This window comes from Bombina bombina, chromosome 5 (assembly GCF_027579735.1).
Source record: "Bombina bombina isolate aBomBom1 chromosome 5, aBomBom1.pri, whole genome shotgun sequence".
Lineage (NCBI taxonomy): Eukaryota > Metazoa > Chordata > Amphibia > Anura > Bombinatoridae > Bombina > Bombina bombina.
The window spans coordinates 108,552,528-108,575,882 of NC_069503.1; the positions used below are offsets into that span (position 1 = coordinate 108,552,528).

At 41.3% G+C, this 23,355-nt stretch overlaps 1 protein-coding gene across 2 annotated transcripts in view; it reads right to left on the reverse strand.

Moving 5' to 3' along the window:
- Nucleotides 1-2,840: 2,840 nt before the first annotated feature.
- Nucleotides 2,841-23,355, reverse strand: part of LOC128660026 (gastrula zinc finger protein XlCGF26.1-like) — a 375,584-nt gene continuing 355,069 nt past the window's right edge. The window contains exon 5 of one of the 2 annotated variants that reach the window (XM_053713627.1): nucleotides 2,841-5,088. In XM_053713627.1, coding sequence (XP_053569602.1) covers nucleotides 3,686-5,088 — 1,403 coding nt within the window. In that variant the 3' untranslated portion in view covers nucleotides 2,841-3,685. Of the gene's footprint in view, nucleotides 5,504-23,355 lie in introns of both variants that reach the window. The other variant, XM_053713626.1, reaches the window with a different exon arrangement.

Genomic DNA, 23,355 nt, shown 5'->3' on the forward strand with positions numbered 1-23,355 from the left:
TATGCTATGTAGTGTGTTTGTATCTGCATGTGTAAGTGTATGCTATGTAGTGTGCTACTGTGCATTTTTGCTGACTTCAAAGGCCAGAATCTAGAATATTAATGGGGAAAGAGATCAGTTTTAAAGAATTTATTATTAAATGTCCAATTAAGATAAAAATATTTAGCAATGTCTTTGCAAAAACTAATTAAATACATAGCAATACCAGTGGTTTGAGCTTGTGTTTGATTTGCTGCCTAACTGTATTAAAATATATGACTTTATTTAGAATTTTATTTATATTACTTTAATCTTATGATTTTTAAGCCCCGCCCACCACATTTCATTTTTTTTTGCCGCGCGGGGGGGTCCCTCTTTTGAATTTTGAAATGTTGGGAGGTATGGCATACACTTATACATGCATATACACACACACACTTATACATACAGATACACAGCATACACCTATACGTGCAGATACACACACACACTTATACATACAGATACACAGCATACACCTATACGTGCAGATACACACACACCATAGTTGCCAACATTTGAAAAAAAAATTCCAGGGACACTTTCCAGCTATCAATAACCATATATATATGAAACTAAAAGTTATAGAACAAATGACGGAATATGCACACTATAGCCATATTTTTAGTGCTACTAAGTATATCACTATTATAGTTGTTGCTGATCAAAAGATTAATTTTTCTATTAACAGAAAGTAGTTTAGATTTTGACCATTATCTTTACACCTGATTTATTCTTTTGCAAAAGATCATTATCACCAAGATATGTACAGTGTGTATTAACCCTTCACTAGCAGCAGCTCATTATCACCCAGATCTGTACAATGTGTATTAACCCTTCACTAGCAGCAGCTCATTATCATCCAGATCTGTACAATGTGTATTATTAACCCTTCACTAGCAGCAGCTCATTGTCACCCAGATCTGTACAATGTGTATTAACCCTTCACTATCAGCAGATCATTGTCACCCAGATCTGTACAATGTGTATTATTAACCCTTCACTAGCAGCAGCTCATTGTCACCCAGATCTGTACAATGTGTATTATTAACCCTTCACTAGCAGCAGCTCACTGTCACCCAGATCACAGAGCTAACTATTAAAAAGTCACACAGTTTGCAGCACTCAGCTGATAAACCCCCGAAGCTCATACTATCTCACTGTCCTCTAAACTAACCGAGTTATTCACTCGCCTCACTACAGCTGCTAAATAACCTGCACAAACAGACCCTAGCACCAAATTCACATTACTTTTCAATGGTGATTGATAAATGATCCATAGATCATATGTTTGAAGAATGTTTGATCTGAATCAGAAGCAGGAAGTTCACCATGGGAAGAACCTCTGTAAACAAGCAGCTAGACATTTAGTTTCCTGCTATGCTTCACTTTGACAGTGACACCTGCTGGCGGAACTCAGAATTGCAGCAATACTTTTTTTTTTTTTAAAATAAGACTCCAGGGACAATCCGGGACAATTGAATGGCAGGGACAGGGTCCCAAATTCCGTGACTGTCCCAGGAAAAACGGGACTGTTGGCAACTATGAATATGGTATATTGAATACAAATATATAGGAACTGTATTTACTGTTAGCAGTGTTAGGAATAGAAAATAAATTTCTGGATGTCTGCTGCTACCCTGGAGGATTAAAATGGTATGACAGCCAAACGAATTGATTGTTTAAAACATATGCAAATCCAAGTAGCCATTCAAATGTGTCGACTCGAAGGGCCAATCCATGCTCAGCTCCATAAGGTCCTATCATCCAAATTTCACGATGATTAGAATAAAAAGGGTGGGACTATATTGCAAGAGAGAAAAAGAGGACTCTGGCTGCAACATTTTGGGCTAACAAATTGCTGCAATCCAGTCTATTATAAAGCAACCTGGGCCTATATTTTTATCCATCTTGCAAAAATTACCTCTTTCAATTTATGAGGCGAAATTGAATTTACTGGAGAAACTCTGGAAGTTGAAACATTAAATGTTTTATTGGGTGATGTATGACTTATTTATCCTTGATATTTTAGGCAAAAGGTATTCTAAGACTATAGTCAAATTGCAGTTAGCAATTTAAAAAAAGGTACTTTGTATTTTAGCTTGCATTCATAATTCTGTGTGGTTTAAAACTAATCTTTTGTCTGCCAAGTAATTTATAACTGTAACCATATAAATATATTTTAGAATTTACCTTATTACTACTAAAGAATTTATGTCAGCTTAGATAAATTGGCATATAACCTGGCTGTTTACATTAAGAATAATTATACTTCTGGTGTTTTAATTAGCATTGTATAGAATTATTTGTGGGTTAAATAACTTAATTGTACCAGTCTGAATGTTAGTGGCTCATATCTTGGTATCTCATTGTGGTATTTTAATGAAATTCAATTGTGAATAAGATTAATAATAAATTACCTAATTTATGATCTTTGCATAGCATATTATAATAGTTTAAACTTGTATAGTTTTGATTCATATCTGGTTCTCTATAAATATAATTCAATGTGTCTATAAATTTTAACTAATATAAAGAATTTAGGAATTTACATTCATTTTATTGTTTGGTATATGCATTTTTATTGGGGGTCTATTTTAAAGAATAATTATTAAATATATAGAATTATAACCCAGCCATACACTGGCAAACATCTACAGACAGCAGACAGTATAGTTCCTCTTGGAAAAGGCTGAAGTGTCAAGCAGCTGTAGTCAATCCTTAAGACAGGAGCATAGTCAGTTTTTGATGGTTGCTTGGCATTCTCGGCATGTATAATGAAGCCCGTTTCCCCCTTATACAAAAAACACAAAATACTGGTCTGGATTGTAATCACATTTTATTTGCATGAAAAAATATTGTATATCATTATATAGAAAAAAGCAGCATTACATGATACATGCACACAATGGTATAAATATACCTTCCACTTGTGCTCTTGATACAAAGAGATTTATCAGACATATAATGTTCCCTTTATATATACAGTATGTGCTATTATCAGTTCTTGTGGCTTCTAACTAATATAAAAACATTTAACAGACATAATATCAAGTTACAGAACATGACATACATATTACATACCCAGTATACATGTAGGTTGTAGTAGCCATTTAAATTAAACCGATTATGATCACATATGTACCGGTTACTGATATTGTGTCTCATGAAATAAAATCCATTTCCCTCAGTAATTCCTCTGGTATATAACATGCACAATACTAAGCATCTATTGCTATAAGAAAAGGTTTATCCACATGGTGTGCACATTAAATATATCTCCCAGATGTCAATCATTTGAGACTGATGTTCTTGTTTATTTAAGTTTCTAAAGCTCTATTCATATAAAGACTCTTTTATACTGTAAATATAATTATTTCCTCCCCTATGTAAATAAAACGTAAAACTCCTAACACTGGTAAATGGTTGTGTAAACTGGTCAGTAGGAGGACAGCTACTTTATTCATCTGCACTTTAAATCTGGGGCTTTCGTAACTGGGATTTAGAAAATATTATTTACAATATCATCCTTTTTGATCCTTCTATTTAGAGAGTTTGTCCTCTAGGATAATTGCAAAAAGGTTTTTACACTGTGTATATACAGTTTGTGTGTAAATTTTAAGTGTTTTGTGATACCGGATTTCAATAAAAAACTTTTTTCCACTTTCTAAACATGTGAAAGGTTTCTTCCCTTGTGAATCCTTTCATGAGTTTTCAGAGTTCTCTTTTCTGTAAAACATTTTCCACACTCTGTACATGTGAACGGCTTTTCTCCTGTGTGAATCCTTTCATGCCTTTTCAGATCATTCTTTTGTGTAAAACATTTTCCACACTCTGTACATGTGAAAGGCTTTTCTCCAGTGTGAATCCTTTCATGACTTTTCAGATGATTTTTTTCTGTAAAACTTTTTCCACACTCTGTACATGTGAAAGGCTTTTCTCCTGTGTGAATCCTTTCATGTTTTTCCAGATGACTCATTTGAGTAAAACTTTTTCCACACTCTGTACATGTGAACGGCTTTTCTCCTGTGTGAATCCTTTCATGTTTTTTCAGACTACTCATGTGTGCAAAACTTTTTCCACACTCTGTACATGTGAAAGGCTTTTCTCCTGTGTGAATCCTTTCATGTTTTTCCAGATTACTCATTTGTGCAAAACTTGTTCCACACTCTGTACACGTGAAAGGCTTTTCTCCTGTGTGAATCCTTTCATGAGTTTTCAGACTTCTCTTTTCAGTAAAACTTTTTCCACACTCGATACATGTGAAAGGCTTTTCTCCTGTATGAATACTTTCATGACTTTTCAGACGACTCTTTTCTGTAAAACTTTTTCCACACTCTGTACATGTGAACGGCTTTTCCCCTGTGTGAATCCTTTCATGAGTTTTCAGACGACTCTTTTCTGCAAAACTTTTTCCACACTCTGTACATGTGAACGGCTTTTCCTCTGTGTGAATCCTTTCATGACTTTTCAGATCACTCTTTTCTGTGAAACGTTTTCCACACACTGTACATGTGAACGGCTTTTCCCCTGTGTGAATCCTTTTTTTATGACTTTTCAGATCACTCTTTTGTGTAAAACTTTTTCCACACTCTGTACATGTGAAAGGCTTTTCCCCGGTGTGAATCCTTTCATGCTTTTTCAGATTACTCTTTTCTGTAAAACTTTTTCCACACTCTGTACATGTGAAAGGCTTTTCTCCTGTGTGACTCCTTTCATGAGTTTTCAGACACTTCATGTGTGTAAAACTTTTTCCACACTCTGCACACGTGAACGGCTTTTCCCCTGTGTGAATCCTTTCATGAATTTTCAGACAATCCATTCGTGTAAAACTTTTTCCACACACTGTACATGTGAAAGGCTTTTCTCCTGTATGACTCCTTTCATGCTTTTTCAGATCACTCTTTTGTGTAAAACTTTTTCCACACTCTGTACATGTGAAAGGCTTTTCTCCTGTGTGAATCATTTCATGAGTTTTCAGACTACTTATTTGTGTAAAACTTTTTCCACACTCTGTACATGTGAAAGGCTTTTCTCCTGTGTGAATATTTTTATGAGTTTTTAGATGATCTATTTGTGTAAAACATTTGACGCACTCAGTACATGTGTGTGGTTTCTTATCTGTATGAATTTTGTAGTGTTCTAGTAGATGAAACTCCCATCTAAAGCTTTTCTCACACTCTGTACATTGGAAAGGTTGCTCATTTGTATGCTTTTTTTGGCTAGACTGCAGACTTTTCCCTTCTTTAATATGTTTTGAAAACTCAGTAAATATGTGTGGTTTATCCTCGGGGATAATAATTTCACTAGCCAAGTCATAAATGTTGTCCTCTTGTTTGATGACTAAATTACTCTCTGTACATAATGATTGCTTCCCAGTTCCTGCAAATTCACCATCTCCTTTAAATATCTGCTGTGATATATGTTTGTGAATAGTCATTAGTGTCTAAGACTATTGGAGTTTGCGGTATCATTCTGATGGTTCCTGTAGTGAAGGATAAATATGAACTATTGACGTGTTTGTCTACATATAAAGAAATAGAATAAAGAAAAAACATAATTTATGTAAGAACTTTACCTGATAAATTCATTTCTTTCATATTGGCAAGAGTCCATGAGCAAGTGACTTATGGGATATACAATCCTACCAGGAGGGTCAAAGTTTCCCAAACCTCAAAATGCCTATAAATGCCACACCCACAATTCAGTTTAACGAATAGCCAAGCAGTGGGGTGATAAAGAAAGGAGTAAAAAGCATCAACAAAAGAAATTTGGAAATAATTGTGCTTTATACAAAAAATCATAACCACCATAAAAAGGGTGGGCCTCATGGACGCTTGCCAATATGAAAGAAATGAATTTATCAGGTAAGTTCTTACATAAAACAGAATTTATGTTTACCTGATAAATTACTTTCTCCAACGGTGTGTCCGGTCCACGGCGTCATCCTTACTTGTGGGATATTCTCTTCCCCAACAGGAAATGGCAAAGAGCCCAGCAAAGCTGGTCACATGATCCCTCCTAGGCTCCGCCTACCCCAGTCATTCGACCGACGTTAAGGAGGAATATTTGCATAGGAGAAACCATATGTTACCGTGGTGACTGTAGTTAAAGAAAATAAATTATCAGACCTGATTAAAAAAACCAGGGCGGGCCGTGGACCGGACACACCGTTGGAGAAAGTAATTTATCAGGTAAACATAAATTCTGTTTTCTCCAACATAGGTGTGTCCGGTCCACGGCGTCATCCTTACTTGTGGGAACCAATACCAAAGCTTTAGGACACGGATGAAGGGAGGGAGCAAATCAGGTCACCTAAATGGAAGGCACCACGGCTCGCAAAACCTTTCTCCCAAAAATAGCCTCAGAAGAAGCAAAAGTACCAAATTTGTAAAATTTAGAAAAAGTGTGCAGTGAAGACCAAGTCGCTGCCTTACATATCTGATCAACAGAAGCCTCGTTCTTGAAGGCCCATGTGGAAGCCACAGCCCTAGTGGAGTGAGCTGTGATTCTTTCAGGAGGCTGCCGTCCGGCAGTCTCATAAGCCAATCGGATAATGCTTTTAATCCAGAAGGAGAGAGAGGAAGAAGTTGCTTTTTGACCTCTCCGTTTACCAGAATAAACAACAAACAAAGACAAAGTTTGTCTGAAATCCTTAGTAGCTGCTAAGTAAAATTTGAGAGCACGAACTACATCCAAGTTGTGCAACAAACGTTCCTTCTTTGAAACTGGATTAGGACACAAAGAAGGCACAACTATCTCCTGGTTAATGTTTTTGTTAGAAACAACTTTTGGAAGAAAACCAGGTTTAGTACGCAAAACCACCTTATCTGCATGGAACACCAGATAAGGAGAAGAACACTGCAGAGCAGATAATTCTGAAACTCTTCTAGCAGAAGAAATTGCAACCAAAAACAAAACTTTCCAAGATAATAACTTAATATCAACGGAATGTAAGGGTTCAAACGGAACCCCCTGAAGAACTGAAAGAACTAGGTTGAGACTCCAAGGAGGAGTCAAAATTTTGTAAACAGGCTTGATTCTAACCAGAGCCTGAACAAAGGCTAGAACATCTGGCACAGCTGCCAGCTTTTTGTGAAGTAACACAGACAAGGCAGAAATCTGTCCCATCAAGGAACTTGCAGATAATCCTTTTTCCAATCCTTCTCGAAGGAAGGATAGACTCTTAGGAATCTTAACCTTGTCCCAAGGGAATCCTGCAGATTCACACCAACAGATATACCAAATTATGTGGTAATTTTTCTGGTTACAGGCTTTCAGGCCTGAACAAGAGTATTAATAACAGAATCTGAGAACCCTCGCTTTGATAAGATCAAGCGTTCAATCTCCAAGCAGTCAGCTGGAGTGGGTCGAACGGACCTAGAACAAGAAGGTCTCGTCTCAAAGGTAGCTTCCATGGTGGAGCCGATGACATATTCACCAGATCTGCATACCAAGTCCTGCGTGGCCACGCAGGAGCTATCAAAATCACCGACGCCCTCTCCTGATTGATCCTGGCTACCAGCCTGGGGATGAGAGGAAACGGCGGGAACACATAAGCTAGTTTGAAGGTCCAAGGTGCTACTAGTGCATCCACTAGAGCCGCCTTGGGATCCCTGGATCTGTACCCGTAGTAAGGAACTCTGAAGTTCTGACGAGAGGCCATCAGATCCATGTCTGGAATGCCCCACGGTTGAGTGACTTGGGCAAAGATTTCCGGATGGAGTTCCCACTCCCCCGGATGCAATGTCTGACGACTCAGAAAATCCGCTTCCCAATTTTCCACTCCTGGGATGTGGATAGCAGACAGGTGGCAGGAGTGAGACTCCGCCCATAGAATGATTTTGGTCACTTCTTCCATCGCTAGGGAACTCCTTGTTCCCCCCTGATGGTTGATGTATGAACTTGGCCCTCGCTAGCTGAGGCCAAGCTTTGAGAGCATTGAATATCGCTCTCAGCTCCAGAATATTTATCGGTAGAAGAGATTCTACCCGAGACCAAAGACCCTGAGCTTTCAGGGATCCCCAGACCGCGCCCCAGCCCATCAGACTGGCGTCGGTCGTGACAATGACCCACTCTGGTCTGCGGAAGGTCATCCCTTGTGACAGGTTGTCCAGGGACAGCCACCAACGGAATGAGTCTCTGGTCCTCTGATTTACTTGTATCTTCGGAGACAAGTCTGAATAGTCCCCATTCCACTGACTGAGCATGAACAGTTGTAATGGTCTTAGATGAATGCGCACAAAAGGAACTATGTCCATTGCCGCTACCATCAAACCTATCACTTCCATGCACTGCGCTATGGAAGGAAGAGGAACGGAATGAAGTATCCGACAAGAGTCTAGAAGTTTTGTTTTTCTGGCTTCTGTCAGAAAAATCCTCATTTCTAAGGAGTCTATTATAGTTCCCAAGAAGGGAACCCTCGTTGACGGAGATAGAGAACTCTTTTCCACGTTCACTTTCCATCCATGAGATCTGAGAAAGGCCAGGACAATGTCCGTGTGAGCCTTTACTTGAGGAAGGGACGACGCTCGAATCAGAATGTCGTCCAAGTAAGGTACTACAGCAATGCCCCTTGGTCTTAGCACCGCCAGAAGGGACCCTAGTACCTATGAGAAAATCCTAGGAGCAGTGGCTAATCCGAAAGAAAACGCCACGAACTGGAAATGCTTGTCCAGGAATTCAAACCTTAGGAACCGATGATGTTCCTTGTGGATAGGAATATGTAGATACGCATCCTTGAAATCCACCTTGGTCATGAATTGACCTTCCTGGATGGAAGGAAGAAGTGTTCGAATGGTTTCCATCTTGAACGATGGAACCTTGAGAAACTTGTTCAAGATCTTGAGATCTAAGATTGGTCTGAACGTTCCCTCTTTTTTGGGAACTATGAACAGATTGGAGTAGAACCCCATCCCTAGTTCTCCTAATGGAACAGGATGAATCACTCCCATTTTTAGCAGGTCTTCTACCCAATGTAAGAATGCCTGTCTTCTTATGTGGTCTGAAGACAACTGAGACCTGTGGAACCTCCCCCTTGGAGGAAGCCCCTTGAACTCCAGAGAATAACCTTGGGAGACTATTTCTAGCGCCCAAGGATCCAGAACATCTCTTGCCCCAGCCTGAGCGAAGAGAGAGAGTCTGCCCCCCACCAGATCCGGTCCCGGATCGGGGGCCCGCATTTCATGCTGTCTTGGTAGCAGTGGCAGGTTTCCTGGCCTGCTTTCCTTTGTTCCAGCCTTGCATAGGTCTCCAGGCTGGATTGGCTTGAGAAGTATTACCTTCCTGCTTAGAGGACGTAGCCCTTGGGGCTGATCCGTTTCTGCGAAAGGGACGAAACTTAGGTTTATTTTTGGTCTTGAAAAGACCTATCCTGAGGAAGGGCGTGGCCCTTGCCCCCAGTGATATCAGAGATAATCTCTTTCAAGTCAGGGCCAAAGAGTGTTTTCCCCTTGAAAGGAATGTCAAGCAATTTGTTCTTGGAAGACGCATCCGCTGCCCAAGATTTTAACCAAAGCGCTCTGCGCCACAATAGCAAACCCAGAATTTTTTCGCCGCTAACCTAGCCAATTGCAAGGTGGCGTCTAGGGTGAAAGAATTAGCCAATTTAAGAGCACGAATTCTGTCCATAATCTCCTCATAAGAAGAAGAATTACTAATAATCGCCTTTCCTAGCTCATCAAACTAGAAAAACGCGGCTGCAGTGACAGGGACAATGCATGCAATTGGTTGTAGAAGGGAACCTTGCTGAACAAACATCTTTAGCAGACCTTCTAATTTTTTATCCATAGGATCTTGGAAAGCACAACTATCTTCTATGGGTATAGTGGCGCGCTTGTGTAGAGTAGAAACCGCCCCCTCGACCTTGGGGACTGTCTGCCATCAGTCCTTTCTGGGGTCGACTATAGGAAAACAATTTTATAAATATGGGGGGAGGTACTAAAGGTATACCGGGCCTGTCCCATTCTTTACTAACAATGTACGCCACCCGCTTGGATATAGGAAAAGCTTCGGGGGGCCCCGGGGCCTCTAAGAACTTTTCCATTTTACATAGTGGTTCTGGAATGACCAGATAATCACAATCATCCAAATTGGATAACACCTCCTTAAGCAGAGCGCGGAGATGTTCCAACTTAAATTTAAAAGTAATCACATCAGGTTCAGCTTGTTGAGAAATGTTTCCTGAATCTGAAATTTCTCCCTCAGACAAAACCTCCCTGGCCCCCTCAGACTGGTGTAGGGGCCCTTCAGAAACCATATCATCAGCGTTCTCATGCTCTACAGAATTTTCTAAAACAGAGCAGTCGCGCTTTCACTGATAAGTGGGCATATTGGCTAAAATGTTTTTGATAGAATTATCCATTACAGCCGTTAAATGTTGCATAGTAAGGAGTATTGGCGCACTAGATGTACTAGGGGCCTCCTGTATGGGCAAGACTGGTGTAGACGAAGGAGGGGATGATGCAGTACCATGCTTACTCCCCTCACTTGAGGAATCATCTTGGGCATCATTTTTACTAAAAAATTTTTATGACATAAAATACATATAGTTAAATGAGAAGGAACCTTGGTTTCCCCACAGTCAGAACACAATCTATCTGGTAGTTCAGACATGTTAAACAGGCATAAACTTGATAACAAAGCACAAAAAACGTTTTAAAATAAAACCGTTACTGTCACTTTAAATTTTAAACTAAACACACTTTATTACTGCAATTGCGAAAAAGTATGAAGGAATTGTTCAAAATTCACCAAAATTTCACCACAGTGTCTTAAAGCCTTAAAAGTATTGCACACCAAATTTGGAAGCTTTAACCCTTAAAATAACGGAACCGGAGCCGTTTTTATATTTAACCCCTTTACAGTCCCTGGAATCTGCTTTGCTGAGACCCAACCAAGCCCAAAGGGGAATACGATACCAAATGATGCCTTCAGAAAGACTTTTCTATGTATCAGAGCTCCACACACCTGCAGCTGCATGCCATGCTGTCCTCAAAAACAAGTGCGCCATACCGGCGCGAAAATGAGGCTCTGACTATGATTAGGGAAAGCCCCTAAAGAATAAGGTGTCAAAAACAGTGCCTGCCGATATAATCATATCAAAATACCCAGAATAAATGATTCCTCAAGGCTAAATATGTGTTAATAATGAATCGATTTAGCCCAGAAAAAGTCTACAGTCTTAATAAGCCCTTGTGAAGCCCTTATTTACTATCTTAATAAACATGGCTTACCGGATCCCATAGGGAAAATGACAGCTTCCAGCATTACATCGTCTTGTTAGAATGTGTCATACCTCAAGCAGTAAGAGACTGCACACTGTTCCCCCAACTGAAGTTAATTGCACTCAACAGTCCTGTGTGGAACAGCCATGGATTTTAGTTACGGTGCTAAAATCATTTTCCTCATACAAACAGAAATCTTCATCTCTTTTCTGTTTCTGAGTAAATAGTACATACCAGCACTATTTTAAAATAACAAACTCTTGATTGAATAATAAAAACTACAGTTAAACACTAAAAAACTCTAAGCCATCTCCGTGGAGATGTTGCCTGTACAACGGCAAAGAGAATGACTAGGGTAGGCGGAGCCTAGGAGGGATCATGTGACCAGCTTTGCTGGGCTCTTTGCCATTTCCTGTTGGGGAAGAGAATATCCCACAAGTAAGGATGACGCCGTGGACCGGACACACCTATGTTGGAGAAATTATGTTTTCTTTCATGTAATTGGCAAGAGTCCATGAACTAGTGACGTATGGGATATCAATACCCAAGATGTGGAACTCCACGCAAGAGTCACTAGAGAGGGAGGGATAAAAATAAAAACAGCCATTTTCCGCTGAAAAAATAAATCCACAACCCAAAAAAATAAGTTATTCTCATAAATGAAAAAAACTTAAATCAAAAGCAGAAGAATCAAACTGAAACAGCTGCCTGAAGAACTTTTCTACCAAAAACTGCTTCTGAAGAAGCAAATACATCAAAACGGTAGAATTTAGTAAATGTATGCAAAGAGGACCAAGTTGCTGCTTTGCAAATCTGATCAACTGACGCTTCATTCTAATAGGCCCACGAAGTGGAGACTGATCTAGTAGAATGAGCTGTAAATCTCTGAGACGGGGCCTGACCCGATTCCAAATAAGCTTGATGAATCAAAAGTTTTAACCAAGAAACCAAGGAAATAGCAGAAGCCTTCTGACCTTTCCTAGGACCAGAAAATAAAACAAATAGACTTGAAGTCTTCCTGAAATCTTTAGTAGCTTCCACATAATATTTCAAAGCTCTTACCACATCCAAAGAATGTAAAGATCTTTCCAAATAATTCTTAGGATTAGGACACAAAGAAGGGACAACAATTTCTCTACTAATGTTGTTAGAATTCACAACCTTAGGTAAAAATTGAAAAGTCAGCAAAACTGCCTTATCCTGATAAAAAATCAGAAAAGGAGACTCACAAGAAAGAGCAGATAGCTCAGAAACTCTTCTAGCAGAAGAGATAGCCAAAAGGAACAACACTTTACAAGAAAGTAGTTTAATATCCAAAGAATGCATAGGCTCAAATGGAGGAGCCTGAAAAGCCTTTAAACCCAAATTAAGACTCCAAGGAATAGAAATTGATTTAATGACAGGCTTAATACGAACTAAAGCCTGTACAAAACAGTGAAAATCAGGAAGTATAGCAATCTTTCTTTGAAATAAAACAGAAAGAGCAGAGATTTGTCCCTTCAAGGAACTTGCAGACAAACCCTTATCCAAACCATCCTGAAGAAACTGTAAAATTCTAGGAATTCTAAAAGAATGCCAAGAGAATTTATTAGAAGAACACCATGAAACGTATGTCTTCCAAACTCTATAATAAATCTTTCTAGAGACAGATTTACGAGCTTGTAACATAGTATTAATCACTGAGTCAGAGAAACCGCTATGACTTAGCATAAAGCGTTCAATTTCCATACCTTCAAATTTAATGATTTGAGATCCTGATGGAAAACGGACCTTGAGACAGTAGGTCCGGCCTTAACGGAAGTGGCCAAGGTTGGCAACTGGACATCCGAACCAGATCTGCATACCAAAACCTGTGTGGCCATGCTGGAGCCACCAGCAACACAAACGATTGTTCCATGATGATTTTGGAGATCACTCTTGGAAGAACTAGAGGTGGGAAAATGTAAGCAGGATGATAACACCAAGGAAGAGTCAGCGCATCCACTGCTTCCGCCTGAACATCCCTGGACCTGGACAGGTATCTGGGAAGTTTCTTGTTTAGATGAGAGGCCATGAGATCTATCTCTGGAAGACCCCACATCTGAACAATCTGAGAAAACACATCTGGATGGAGAGACCACTCCCTTGGATGTAAAGTGCGACGGCTGAGATAATCCACCTCCCAATTGTCTACACCTGGAATATGCACCGCAGAGATTAGACAGGAGCTGGATTCCACCCAAGCAAGTATCCGAGATACTTCTTTCATAGCTTGGGGACTGTGAGTCCCACCCTGATGATTGACATATGCCACTGTGGTCATATTGTCTGTCTGAAAACAAATGAACGGTTCTCTCTTTAACAGAGGTCAAAACTGAAGAGCTCTGAGAATCGCACAGAGTTCTAAAATATTTATTGGTAATCTCGCCTCTTGAGATTTCCAAACCCCTTGTGCTGTCAGAGATCCCCAAACAGCTCCCCAACCTGAAAGACTCGCATCTGTTGTGATCACAGTCCAGGTTGGCCGAACAAAAGAAGCCCCTTGAACTAAACGATGGTGATCTATCCACCACATCAGAGAGCGTCGAACATTGGGATTTAAGGATATTAAGTGTGATATCTTTGTATAATCCCTGCACCATTGGTTCAGCATACAAAGCTGTAGAGGTCTCATGTGAAAACGAGCCATGGGGATCGCGTCGGATGCTGCAATCATGAGACCTAAAACTTCCATGCACATAGCCACTGAAGGGAATGACTGAGACTGAAGGTGCCGGCAGGCTGCAACCAATTTTAAACGTCTCTTGTCTGTTAGAGACAGAGTCATGGACACTGAATCTATCTGGAAGCCTAAAAAGGTGACCCTTATCTGAGGAATCAAGAAACTTTTTGGTAAATTGATCCTCCAACCATGTTTCCGAAGAAACAACACTAGTTGATTTGTGTGAGATTCTGTAGAACATAAAGACTGAGCTAGTAACAAGATATCGTCCAAATAAGGAAACACCGCAATACCCTGTTCTCTGATTACAGAGAGTAGGGCACCTAGAACCTTTGAAAAGATTCTTGGAGCTGTTGCTAGGCCAAATGGAAGAGCAACAAATTGGTAATGCTTGTCTAGAAAAGACAATCTCAAGAACTGATAATGTTCTGTATGAATCAGAATATGAAGGTATGCATCCTGCAAGTCTATTGTGGACATATAATGTCCTCGCTGAACAAAAGGCAGAATTGTCCTTATAGTCACCATCTTGAAAGTTGGTACTCTTACATAACGATTCAAAATTTTCAGATCCAGAACTGGTCTGAATAAATTTTCCTTCTTTGGGACGATGAATAGATTTGAATAAAACCCCAAACCTTGTTCCTGAAAAGGAACTGGCATGATTACCCCTGAAGACTCCAGGTCTGAAACACACTTCAGGAAAGCCTGAGCTTTTACTGGATTTGCTGGGATACGTGAGAGAAAAAATCTTCTCACAGGAGGTCTTACTTTGAATCCTATTCGATACCCTTGAGAGACAATTCTCTGATTCCATTGACTTTGGACAGAATTTATCCAAGTATCCTTGAAGAACCTTAATCTGCCCCCTACCAGCTGAGCTGGAATGAGGGCCGCACCTTCATGCGGACTTAGGGGCTGACTTTGGTTTCTTAAATGGCTTGGATTTATTACAATTTGAGGAAGGCTTCCAATTGGAAACAGATTCCTTGGGGGAAGGATTGAGTTTTTGTTCCTTATTTTGACGAAAGGAAAGAAAGCTGTTAGAAGCCTTAGATTTGACCTTAGGTTTTTTATCCTGAGGCAGAAAAACTCCCTTTCCCCCAGTAACAGTTGAAATAATAAAATCCAACTGAGAACCAAATAAATTATTACCTTGGAAAGAAAGAGATAGTAATCTAGACTTATATGTCATATCAGCATTCCAAGACTTAAGCCACAAAGCTCTTCTAGCTAAAATAGCTAAAGACATGGATCTAACATCAATTTTAATAATATCAAAAATGGCATCACAAATGATTAGCATATTGCAGTAAGCGAATTATGCTAGATATGTCAGAATCCAATTCTTCTTGCGCTAAATTCTCCAACCAGAAAGTTGATGCAGCTGCAACATCAGCCAAAGAAATTGCAGGTCTGAGAAGATGACCTGAATATAAATGGGCTTTCCTTAGATAAGATTCAAGCTTCCTATCTAAAGGATCCTTAAAGGAAGTACTATCCTCCATAGGAATAGTGGTACGTTTAGCAAGAGTAGAAATAGCCCCATCAACTTTGGGGATTTTTTTCCCAAAACTCAATAGAATTTGCTGGTAAAGGATACAATTTTTTTAAACCTTGAAGAAGGAATAAAAGAAGTACCTGGCTTATTCCATTCCTTAGAAATCATATCAGAAATAGCCTCAGGAATAGGAAAAACCACTGGAGAAACCACAGGAGGTTTAAAAACAAAATTTATGCTTACCTGATAAATTTCTTTCTCTTGTGGTGTATCCAGTCCACGGGTTCATCCATTACTTGTGGGATATTATCCTTCCCAACAGGAAGTTGCAAGAGGACACCCACAGCAGAGCTGTCTATATAGCTCCTCCCCTAACTGCCACCCCCAGTCATTCAACCGAAGACAAGCAAGAAAAAGGAGAAACTATAGGGTGCAGTGGTGACTGTAGTTTAAAAAAAACAAAAAACACCTGCCTTAAAGTGACAGGGCGGGCAGTGGACTGGATACACCACAAGAGAAAGAAATTTATCAGATAAGCATAAATTTTGTTTTCTCATGTAAGGTGTATCTAGTCCACGGGTTCAGCCATTACTTGTGGGATACCAATACCAAAGCTTTAGGACACGGATGAAGGGAGGGACAAGGCAGGAACTTAAACGGAAGGCACCACTGCCTGCAAGACCTTTCTCCCAAAAATAGCATCCGAGGAAGCAAAAGTATCAAATTTGTAGAATTTAGAAAAAGTATGAAGCGAAGACCAAGTCGCCGCCTTACAAATCTGTTCAACAGAGGCCTCATGTTTAAAAGCCCATGGAAGCTACCGCTCTAGTGGAATGAGCTGTAATTCTTTCAGGAGGCTGCTGGTCAGCAGTCTCATAAGCTAAACGGATTATACTTCTCAGCCAAAAAGAAAGAGAAGATGCCAAAGCCTTTTGGCCTCTCCTCTGTCCATAGTAGACAACAAACAATGCAGATGTTTGATGAAAATCCTTAGTAGCTTGTAAATAAAACTTTAAAGCACGAACCACGTCAAGATTGTGTAATAGACGTTCCTTCTTTGAAGAAGGATTAGGACACAGTGACGGAACTACAATCTCCTGATTGATATTCTTATTAGATACCACTTTAGGAAGAAATCCAGGTTTGGTACGCAACACTACCTTATCTGTATGGAATATCAGATAAGGGGAATCACACTGTAAGGCAGATAACTCTGAAACTCTTCGAGCCGAAGAGATAGCTACCAAAAACAGAACTTTCCAAGATAAAAGCTTGATATCTATGGAATGCAGAGGTTCAAACGGAACCCCTTGAAGAACTTTATGAATTAAATTTAAACTTTATGGCGGAGCAACAGGTTTAAACACAGGCTTGATTCTAACTAAAGCCTGACAAAACGCCTGAACGTCTGGAACATCTGCCAGACGCTTGTGCAGAAGAATAGACAGAGCAGAAATCTGTCCCTTTAAGGAACTAGCTGACAATCCTTTCTCCAATCCTTCTTGGAGAAAGGATAATATCCTAGGAATCCTGACTTTACTCCATGAGTAACCCTTGGATTCACACCAATGAAGATATTTACACCATATCTTATGATAGATTTTCCTGGTGACAGGCTTTCGAGCCTGAATTAAGGTATCAATGACCGACTCGGAAAAACCACGTTTTGATAAAATCAAGCGTTCAATCTCCAAGCAGTCAGCCGCAGAGAAATTAGATTTGGATGTTTGAATGGACCTTGGAGTAGAAGGTCCTGCCTCAGCGGCAGAGTCCATGGTGGAAGGGATGACATGTCCACCAGATCTGCATACCAAGTCCTGCGTGGCCACGCAGGTGCTATCAAAATCACTGAAGCTCTCTCCTGCTTGATCTTGGCAATCAGACGAGGGAGGAGAGGAAATGGTGGGAACACATAAGCCAGGCTGAAGGATCAAGGCACTGCTAGAGCATCTATCAGCGTTGCCTGGGAATCCCTTGACCTGGACCTGTAACAGGGAAGCTTGGAATTCTGACGAGACGCCATCAGATCCAGTTCTGGTTTGCCCCATAGTTGAATCAGCTGGGCAAATACCTCCGGATGGAGCTCCCACTCCCCCTGATGAAAAGTCTGCCGACTTAGAAAATCCGCCTCTCAGTTCTCTACTCCTGGGATATGGATAGCTGAGAGATGGCAAGAGTGAACCTCTGCCCATAGAATTATCTTTGAAACCTCCAACATTGCCAGGGGGCTTCTTGTCCCCCCCTGATGGTTGATATAGGCTACAGTCGTGATATTGTCCGACTGAAATCTGATGAACCTGACCACAGCTAGTTGAGGCCAAGCCTGAAGAGCATTGAACATCGCTCTCAGTTCCAGAATGTTTATCGGAAGGAGGGCTTCCTCCTGAGTCCACGAACCCTGAGCCTTCAGGGAGTTCCAGACTGCGCCCCAGCCCAGAAGGCTGGCATCTGTCGTCACTATAGTCCACTCTGGCCTGCGGAAACTCATTCCCCTGGACAGATGGACCCGAGAGAACCATCAGAGAAGAGAATCCCTGGCCTCTCGATCCAGATTTAGCAGAGGGGACAAATCTGTGTAATCCCCATTCCACTGATTGAGCATGGAAATTTGCAGTGGTCTGAGATGTAGGCAGGCAAAAGGAACTATGTCCATTGCCGCTACCATTAGGCTGATTACTTCCATACACTGAGCCACTGACGGCCGAGAAGTGGAATGAAGAGCACGGCAGGAAGTTAGAAGCTTTGATAACCTGACCTCTGTCAAAAAAAAATTCTTTTCTACTGAATCTATCAGTGTTCCTAGGAAGGAAACTCTTGTGAGAGGGGAGAGAGAACTCTTTTCTTCATTCACCTTCCACCCGTGAGACCTCGGAAAAGCCAGAACAATGTCCGTATGGGACTTGGCGATTTGAAAAGTCGACGCCTGTATCAGAATGTCGTCTAGGTAAGGAGCCACTGCTATGCCCCGTGGCCTTAGAACCACCAGTAGGGACCCTAGAACCTTTGTAAAGATTCTTGGTGCCGTGGCTAACCCGAAGGGAAGAGCCACAAACTGGTAATGCCTGTCTAAGAAGGTGAACCTGAGGAACTGATGATGATCTCTATGAATCGGAATGTGGAGATAAGCATCCTTTAAGTCCACAGTAGTCATATATTGACCCTCCTGGATCATAGGGAGGATGGTTTGGATAGTCTCCATCTTGAAGGATGGGACCCTGAGAAATTTGTTTAGGATCTTGAGACCCAAGATTGGTCTGAAAGTTCCCTCTTTTTTGGGAACTATAAACAGATTTGAATAGAAGCCCTGCCCCTGTTCCTCCCTTGGAACTGGGTGGATCACTCCCATAACCAGCAGGTCTTGAACACAACGTAAGAATGCCTCTCTCTTTATCTGGTTTACAGATAATTGTGAGAGATGAAATCTCCCCTTTGGAGATGAAGCTTTGAAGTCCAGAAGATATCCCTGGGAAACAATCTCTAATGCCCAGGGATCCTGGACATCTCTTGCCCAAGCCTGGGCGAAGAGAGAGGGAGTCTGCCCCCCCCACTAGATCCGGTCCCGGATCGGGGGCTACTCGTTCATGCTGTCTTAGAGGCAGCCGCAGGTTTCTTGGCCTGCTTCCCCTTATTCCAAGCCTGGTTAGGTCTCCAGACTGGTTTGGACTGGGCGAAATTTCCCTCTTGCTTTGCATTAGAGGAAACTGAAGCTGCGCCACTCTTGAAGTTTCGAAAGGAACGAAAATTATTCTGTTTGGTCCTCAACTTATTGGACCTATCCTGAGGAAGGGCGTGACCTTTTCCTCCAGTAATATCAGAAATGATCTCCTTCAGACCGGGCCCGAATAGGGTCTGTCCCTTGAAGCGGATGTTAAGAAGCTTAGACTTTGAAGTAACGTCTGCTGACCAGGACTTAAGCCATAGCGCCCTACGTGCCAAAATGGCAAAACGTGAATTATTAGCCGTTAGCTTGGCTAAATGAAAAATGCTGTCAGAAATAAAGGAGTTAGCTAACTTAAGAGCTTTAATCCTGTCTAGAATATCGTCTAACGGGGTCTCCACCTGTAGAGCCTCCTCAAGAGACTCAAACCAAAAAGCCGCTGCAGCAGTAACTGGGGCAATGCATGCAAGAGGCTGGAGAATAAAACCTTGATGAATAAAAAATTTCTTAAAGGGACACTGTACCCAAATTTTTTATTTTGTAATTCAGAAAGAGCATGCAATTTTAAGCAACTTTCTAATTTACTCCTATTACCAATTTTTCTTCATTCTCTTGCTATCCTTATTTGAAAAAGAAGGCATCTAAGCTTTTTTTTTTTGTTTCAGTACTCTGGACAGCACTTTTTTATTGGTGGATGAATTTATCCACCAATCAGCAAGGACAACCCAGGTTGTTCACCAAAAATGGGCCGGCATTTAAACTTACATTCTTGCATTTCAAATAAAGATACCAAGAGAATGAAGAAAATTTGATAATAGGAGTAAATTAGAAAGTTGCTTAAAATTTCATGCTCAATCTGATTCACAAAAGAAAAATTTTGGGTACAGTGTCCCTTTAAGGAGACCCTCCAATTTTTTATCCATAGGATCTAGGAAAGCACAACTGTCCTCGATGGGGATAGTTGTACGCTTAGCTAGGGTGGAGACTGCTCCCTCCACCTTAGGAACCGTCTGCCACGAGTCCCGTATGGTGGCATCTATGGGAAACATCTTTTTAAAAGCAGGAGGGGGAGAGAACGGCACACCTGGTCTATCCCATTCCTTAGTAATAATTTCCGAAAACCTCTTAGGGACTGGAAAAACATCGGTGTAAACAGGTACTGCAAAGTATTTGTCTATTTTACACAATTTCTCTGGAACCATAATGGGGTCACAGTCATCCAGAGTCGCTAAAACCTCTCTAAGCAATAAGCGGAGGTGTTCAAGCTTAAATTTAAACGCTGTCATCTCAGAATCAGACTGAAGTAACGCCTTCCCTGAGTCTGAAATGTCACCCACAGATAGAAGCTCACCTGCCTCGGCTTCTGAGCATTGTGAGGGTATATTGGACACAGGCAATAAAGCGTCAGAAAGCTCTGTATTAATTCCAGCCCCAGAGCTGTCTCGCTTTCCTTGTAACCCTGGCAGTTTGGAGAATACCTCTGTGAGGGTAGCATTCATAACTGCCGCCATGTCCTGTAAGGTAAAAGAATTAGACGCGCTAGATGTATTTGGCGTCACTTGAGCGGGAGTTATAGGTTCTGACACATGGGGAGAGTTAGATGGCATAATCTCCCTTTTTTCAGTCAGAGAATCCCCTGGAGATAAATCTTTAAGCACCATAATATGGTCTTTATGGTTTATAGAAATTTCAGTACATTTGGTACACATTCTAAGAGGGGGCTCCACAATGGCTTCCAAACATATTGAACAAGGAGTTTCCTCTATTTCAGACATGTTTAACAGACTAGTAATGAGACAAGCAAGCTTGGAAAACACTTTAATAAAGGTGAAACAGCAATTAAACAAAAACGTTACTGTGCCTTTAAGAGAAAAAAACTAGCACTTAAACTGCAAAAGAGTGAAAAAATACAGTAAAATCTTTGAAATTTTTACAGTATGTGTAAGGGACTAAAGCAACATTGCACCCACTTGCAAATGGATGATTAACCCCTTAGGCCCCAAACCGGATTGAAAAACGTTAAAAAACAGAATTTATGTTTACCTGATAAATTACTTTCTCCAACGGTGTGTCCGGTCCACGGCGTCATCCTTACTTGTGGGATATTCTCTTCCCCAACAGGAAATGGCAAAGAGCCCAGCAAAGCTGGTCACATGATCCCTCCTAGGCTCCGCCTACCCCAGTCATTCGACCGACGTTAAGGAGGAATATTTGCATAGGAGAAACCATATGATACCGTGGTGACTGTAGTTAAAGAAAATAAATCATCAGACCTGATTAAAAAACCAGGGCGGGCCGTGGACCGGACACACCGTTGGAGAAAGTAATTTATCAGGTAAACATAAATTCTGTTTTCTCCAACATAGGTGTGTCCGGTCCACGGCGTCATCCTTACTTGTGGGAACCAATACCAAAGCTTTAGGACACGGATGAAGGGAGGGAGCAAATCAGGTCACCTAAATGGAAGGCACCACGGCTTGCAAAACCTTTCTCCCAAAAAATAGCCTCAGAAGAAGCAAAAGTATCAAACTTGTAAAATTTGGTAAAAGTGTGCAGTGAAGACCAAGTCGCTGCCCTACATATCTGATCAACAGAAGCCTCGTTCTTGAAGGCCCATGTGGAAGCCACAGCCCTAGTGGAATGAGCTGTGATTCTTTCAGGAGGCTGCCGTCCGGCAGTCTCGTAAGCCAATCTGATGATGCTTTTAATCCAAAAAGAGAGAGAGGTAGAAGTTGCTTTTTGACCTCTCCTGTTACCAGAATAAACAACAAACAAGGAAGATGTTTGTCTAAAATCCTTTGTAGCATCTAAATAGAATTTTAGAGCGCGAACAACATCCAAATTGTGCAACAAACGTTCCTTCTTCGAAACTGGTTTCGGACCCAAAGAAGGCACGACTATCTCCTGGTTAATGTTTTTGTTAGAAACAACTTTTGGAAGAAAACCAGGTTTAGTACGTAAAACCACCTTATCTGCATGGAACACCAGATAAGGAGGAGAACACTGCAGAGCAGATAATTCTGAAACTCTTCTAGCGGAAGAAATTGCAGCCAAAAACAAAACTTTCCAAGATAATAACTTAATATCAACGGAATGTAAGGGTTCAAACGGAACCCCCTGAAGAACTGAAAGAACTAAGTTGAGACTCCAAGGAGGAGTCAAAGGTTTGTAAACAGGCTTGATTCTAACCAGAGCCTGAACAAAGGCTTGAACATCTGGCACAGCTGCCAGCTCTTTGTGAAGTAACACAGACAAGGCAGAAATCTGTCCCTTCAAGGAACTTGCAGATAATCCTTTCTCCAATCCTTCTTGAAGAAAGGATAGAATCCTAGGAATCTTTACCTTGTCCCAAGGGAATCCTTTAGATTCACACCAACAGATATATTTTTTCCATATTTTGTGGTAAATTTTTCTAGTTACAGGCTTTCTGGCCTGAACAAGAGTATCAATAACAGAATCTGAGAACCCTCGCTTTGATAAGATCAAGCGTTCAATCTCCAAGCAGTCAGCTGGAGTAGGACCAGATTCGGATGTTCGAACGGACCTTGAACAAGAAGGTCTCGTCTCAAAGGTAGCTTCCATGGTGAAGCCGATGACATATTCACCAGATCTGCCTACCAAGTCCTGCGTGGTTACGCAGGAGCTATCAAGATCACCTACGCCCTCTCCTGATTGATCCTGGCTACCAGCCTGGGGATGAGAGGAAACGGCGGGAATACATAAGCTAGGTTGAAGGTCCAAGGTGCTACTAGTGCATCTACTAGAGTCGCCTTGGGATCCCTGGATCTGGACCCGTAGCAAGGAACCTTGAAGTTCTGACGAGAGGCCATCAGATCCATGTCTGGAATGCCCCACAGTTGAGTGATTTGGGCAAAGATTTCCGGATGGAGTTCCCACACCCCCGGATGCAATGTCTGACGAATCAGAAAATCCGCTTCCCAAGTTTCCACTCCTGGGATGTGGATTGCAGACAGGTGGCAGGAGCGAGTCTCCGCCCATTGAATGATTTTGGTCACTTCTTCCATCGCCAGGGAACTCCTTGTTCCCCCCTGATGGTTGATGTACGCAACAGTCGTCATGTTGTCTGATTGAAACCGTATGAACTTGGCCCTCGCTAGCTGAGGCCAAGCCTTGAGAGCATTGAATATCGCTCTCAGTTCCAGAATATTTATCGGTAGAAGAGATTCTTCCCGAGACCAAAGACCCTGAGCTTTCAGGGATCCCCAGACCGCGCCCCAGCCCATCAGACTGG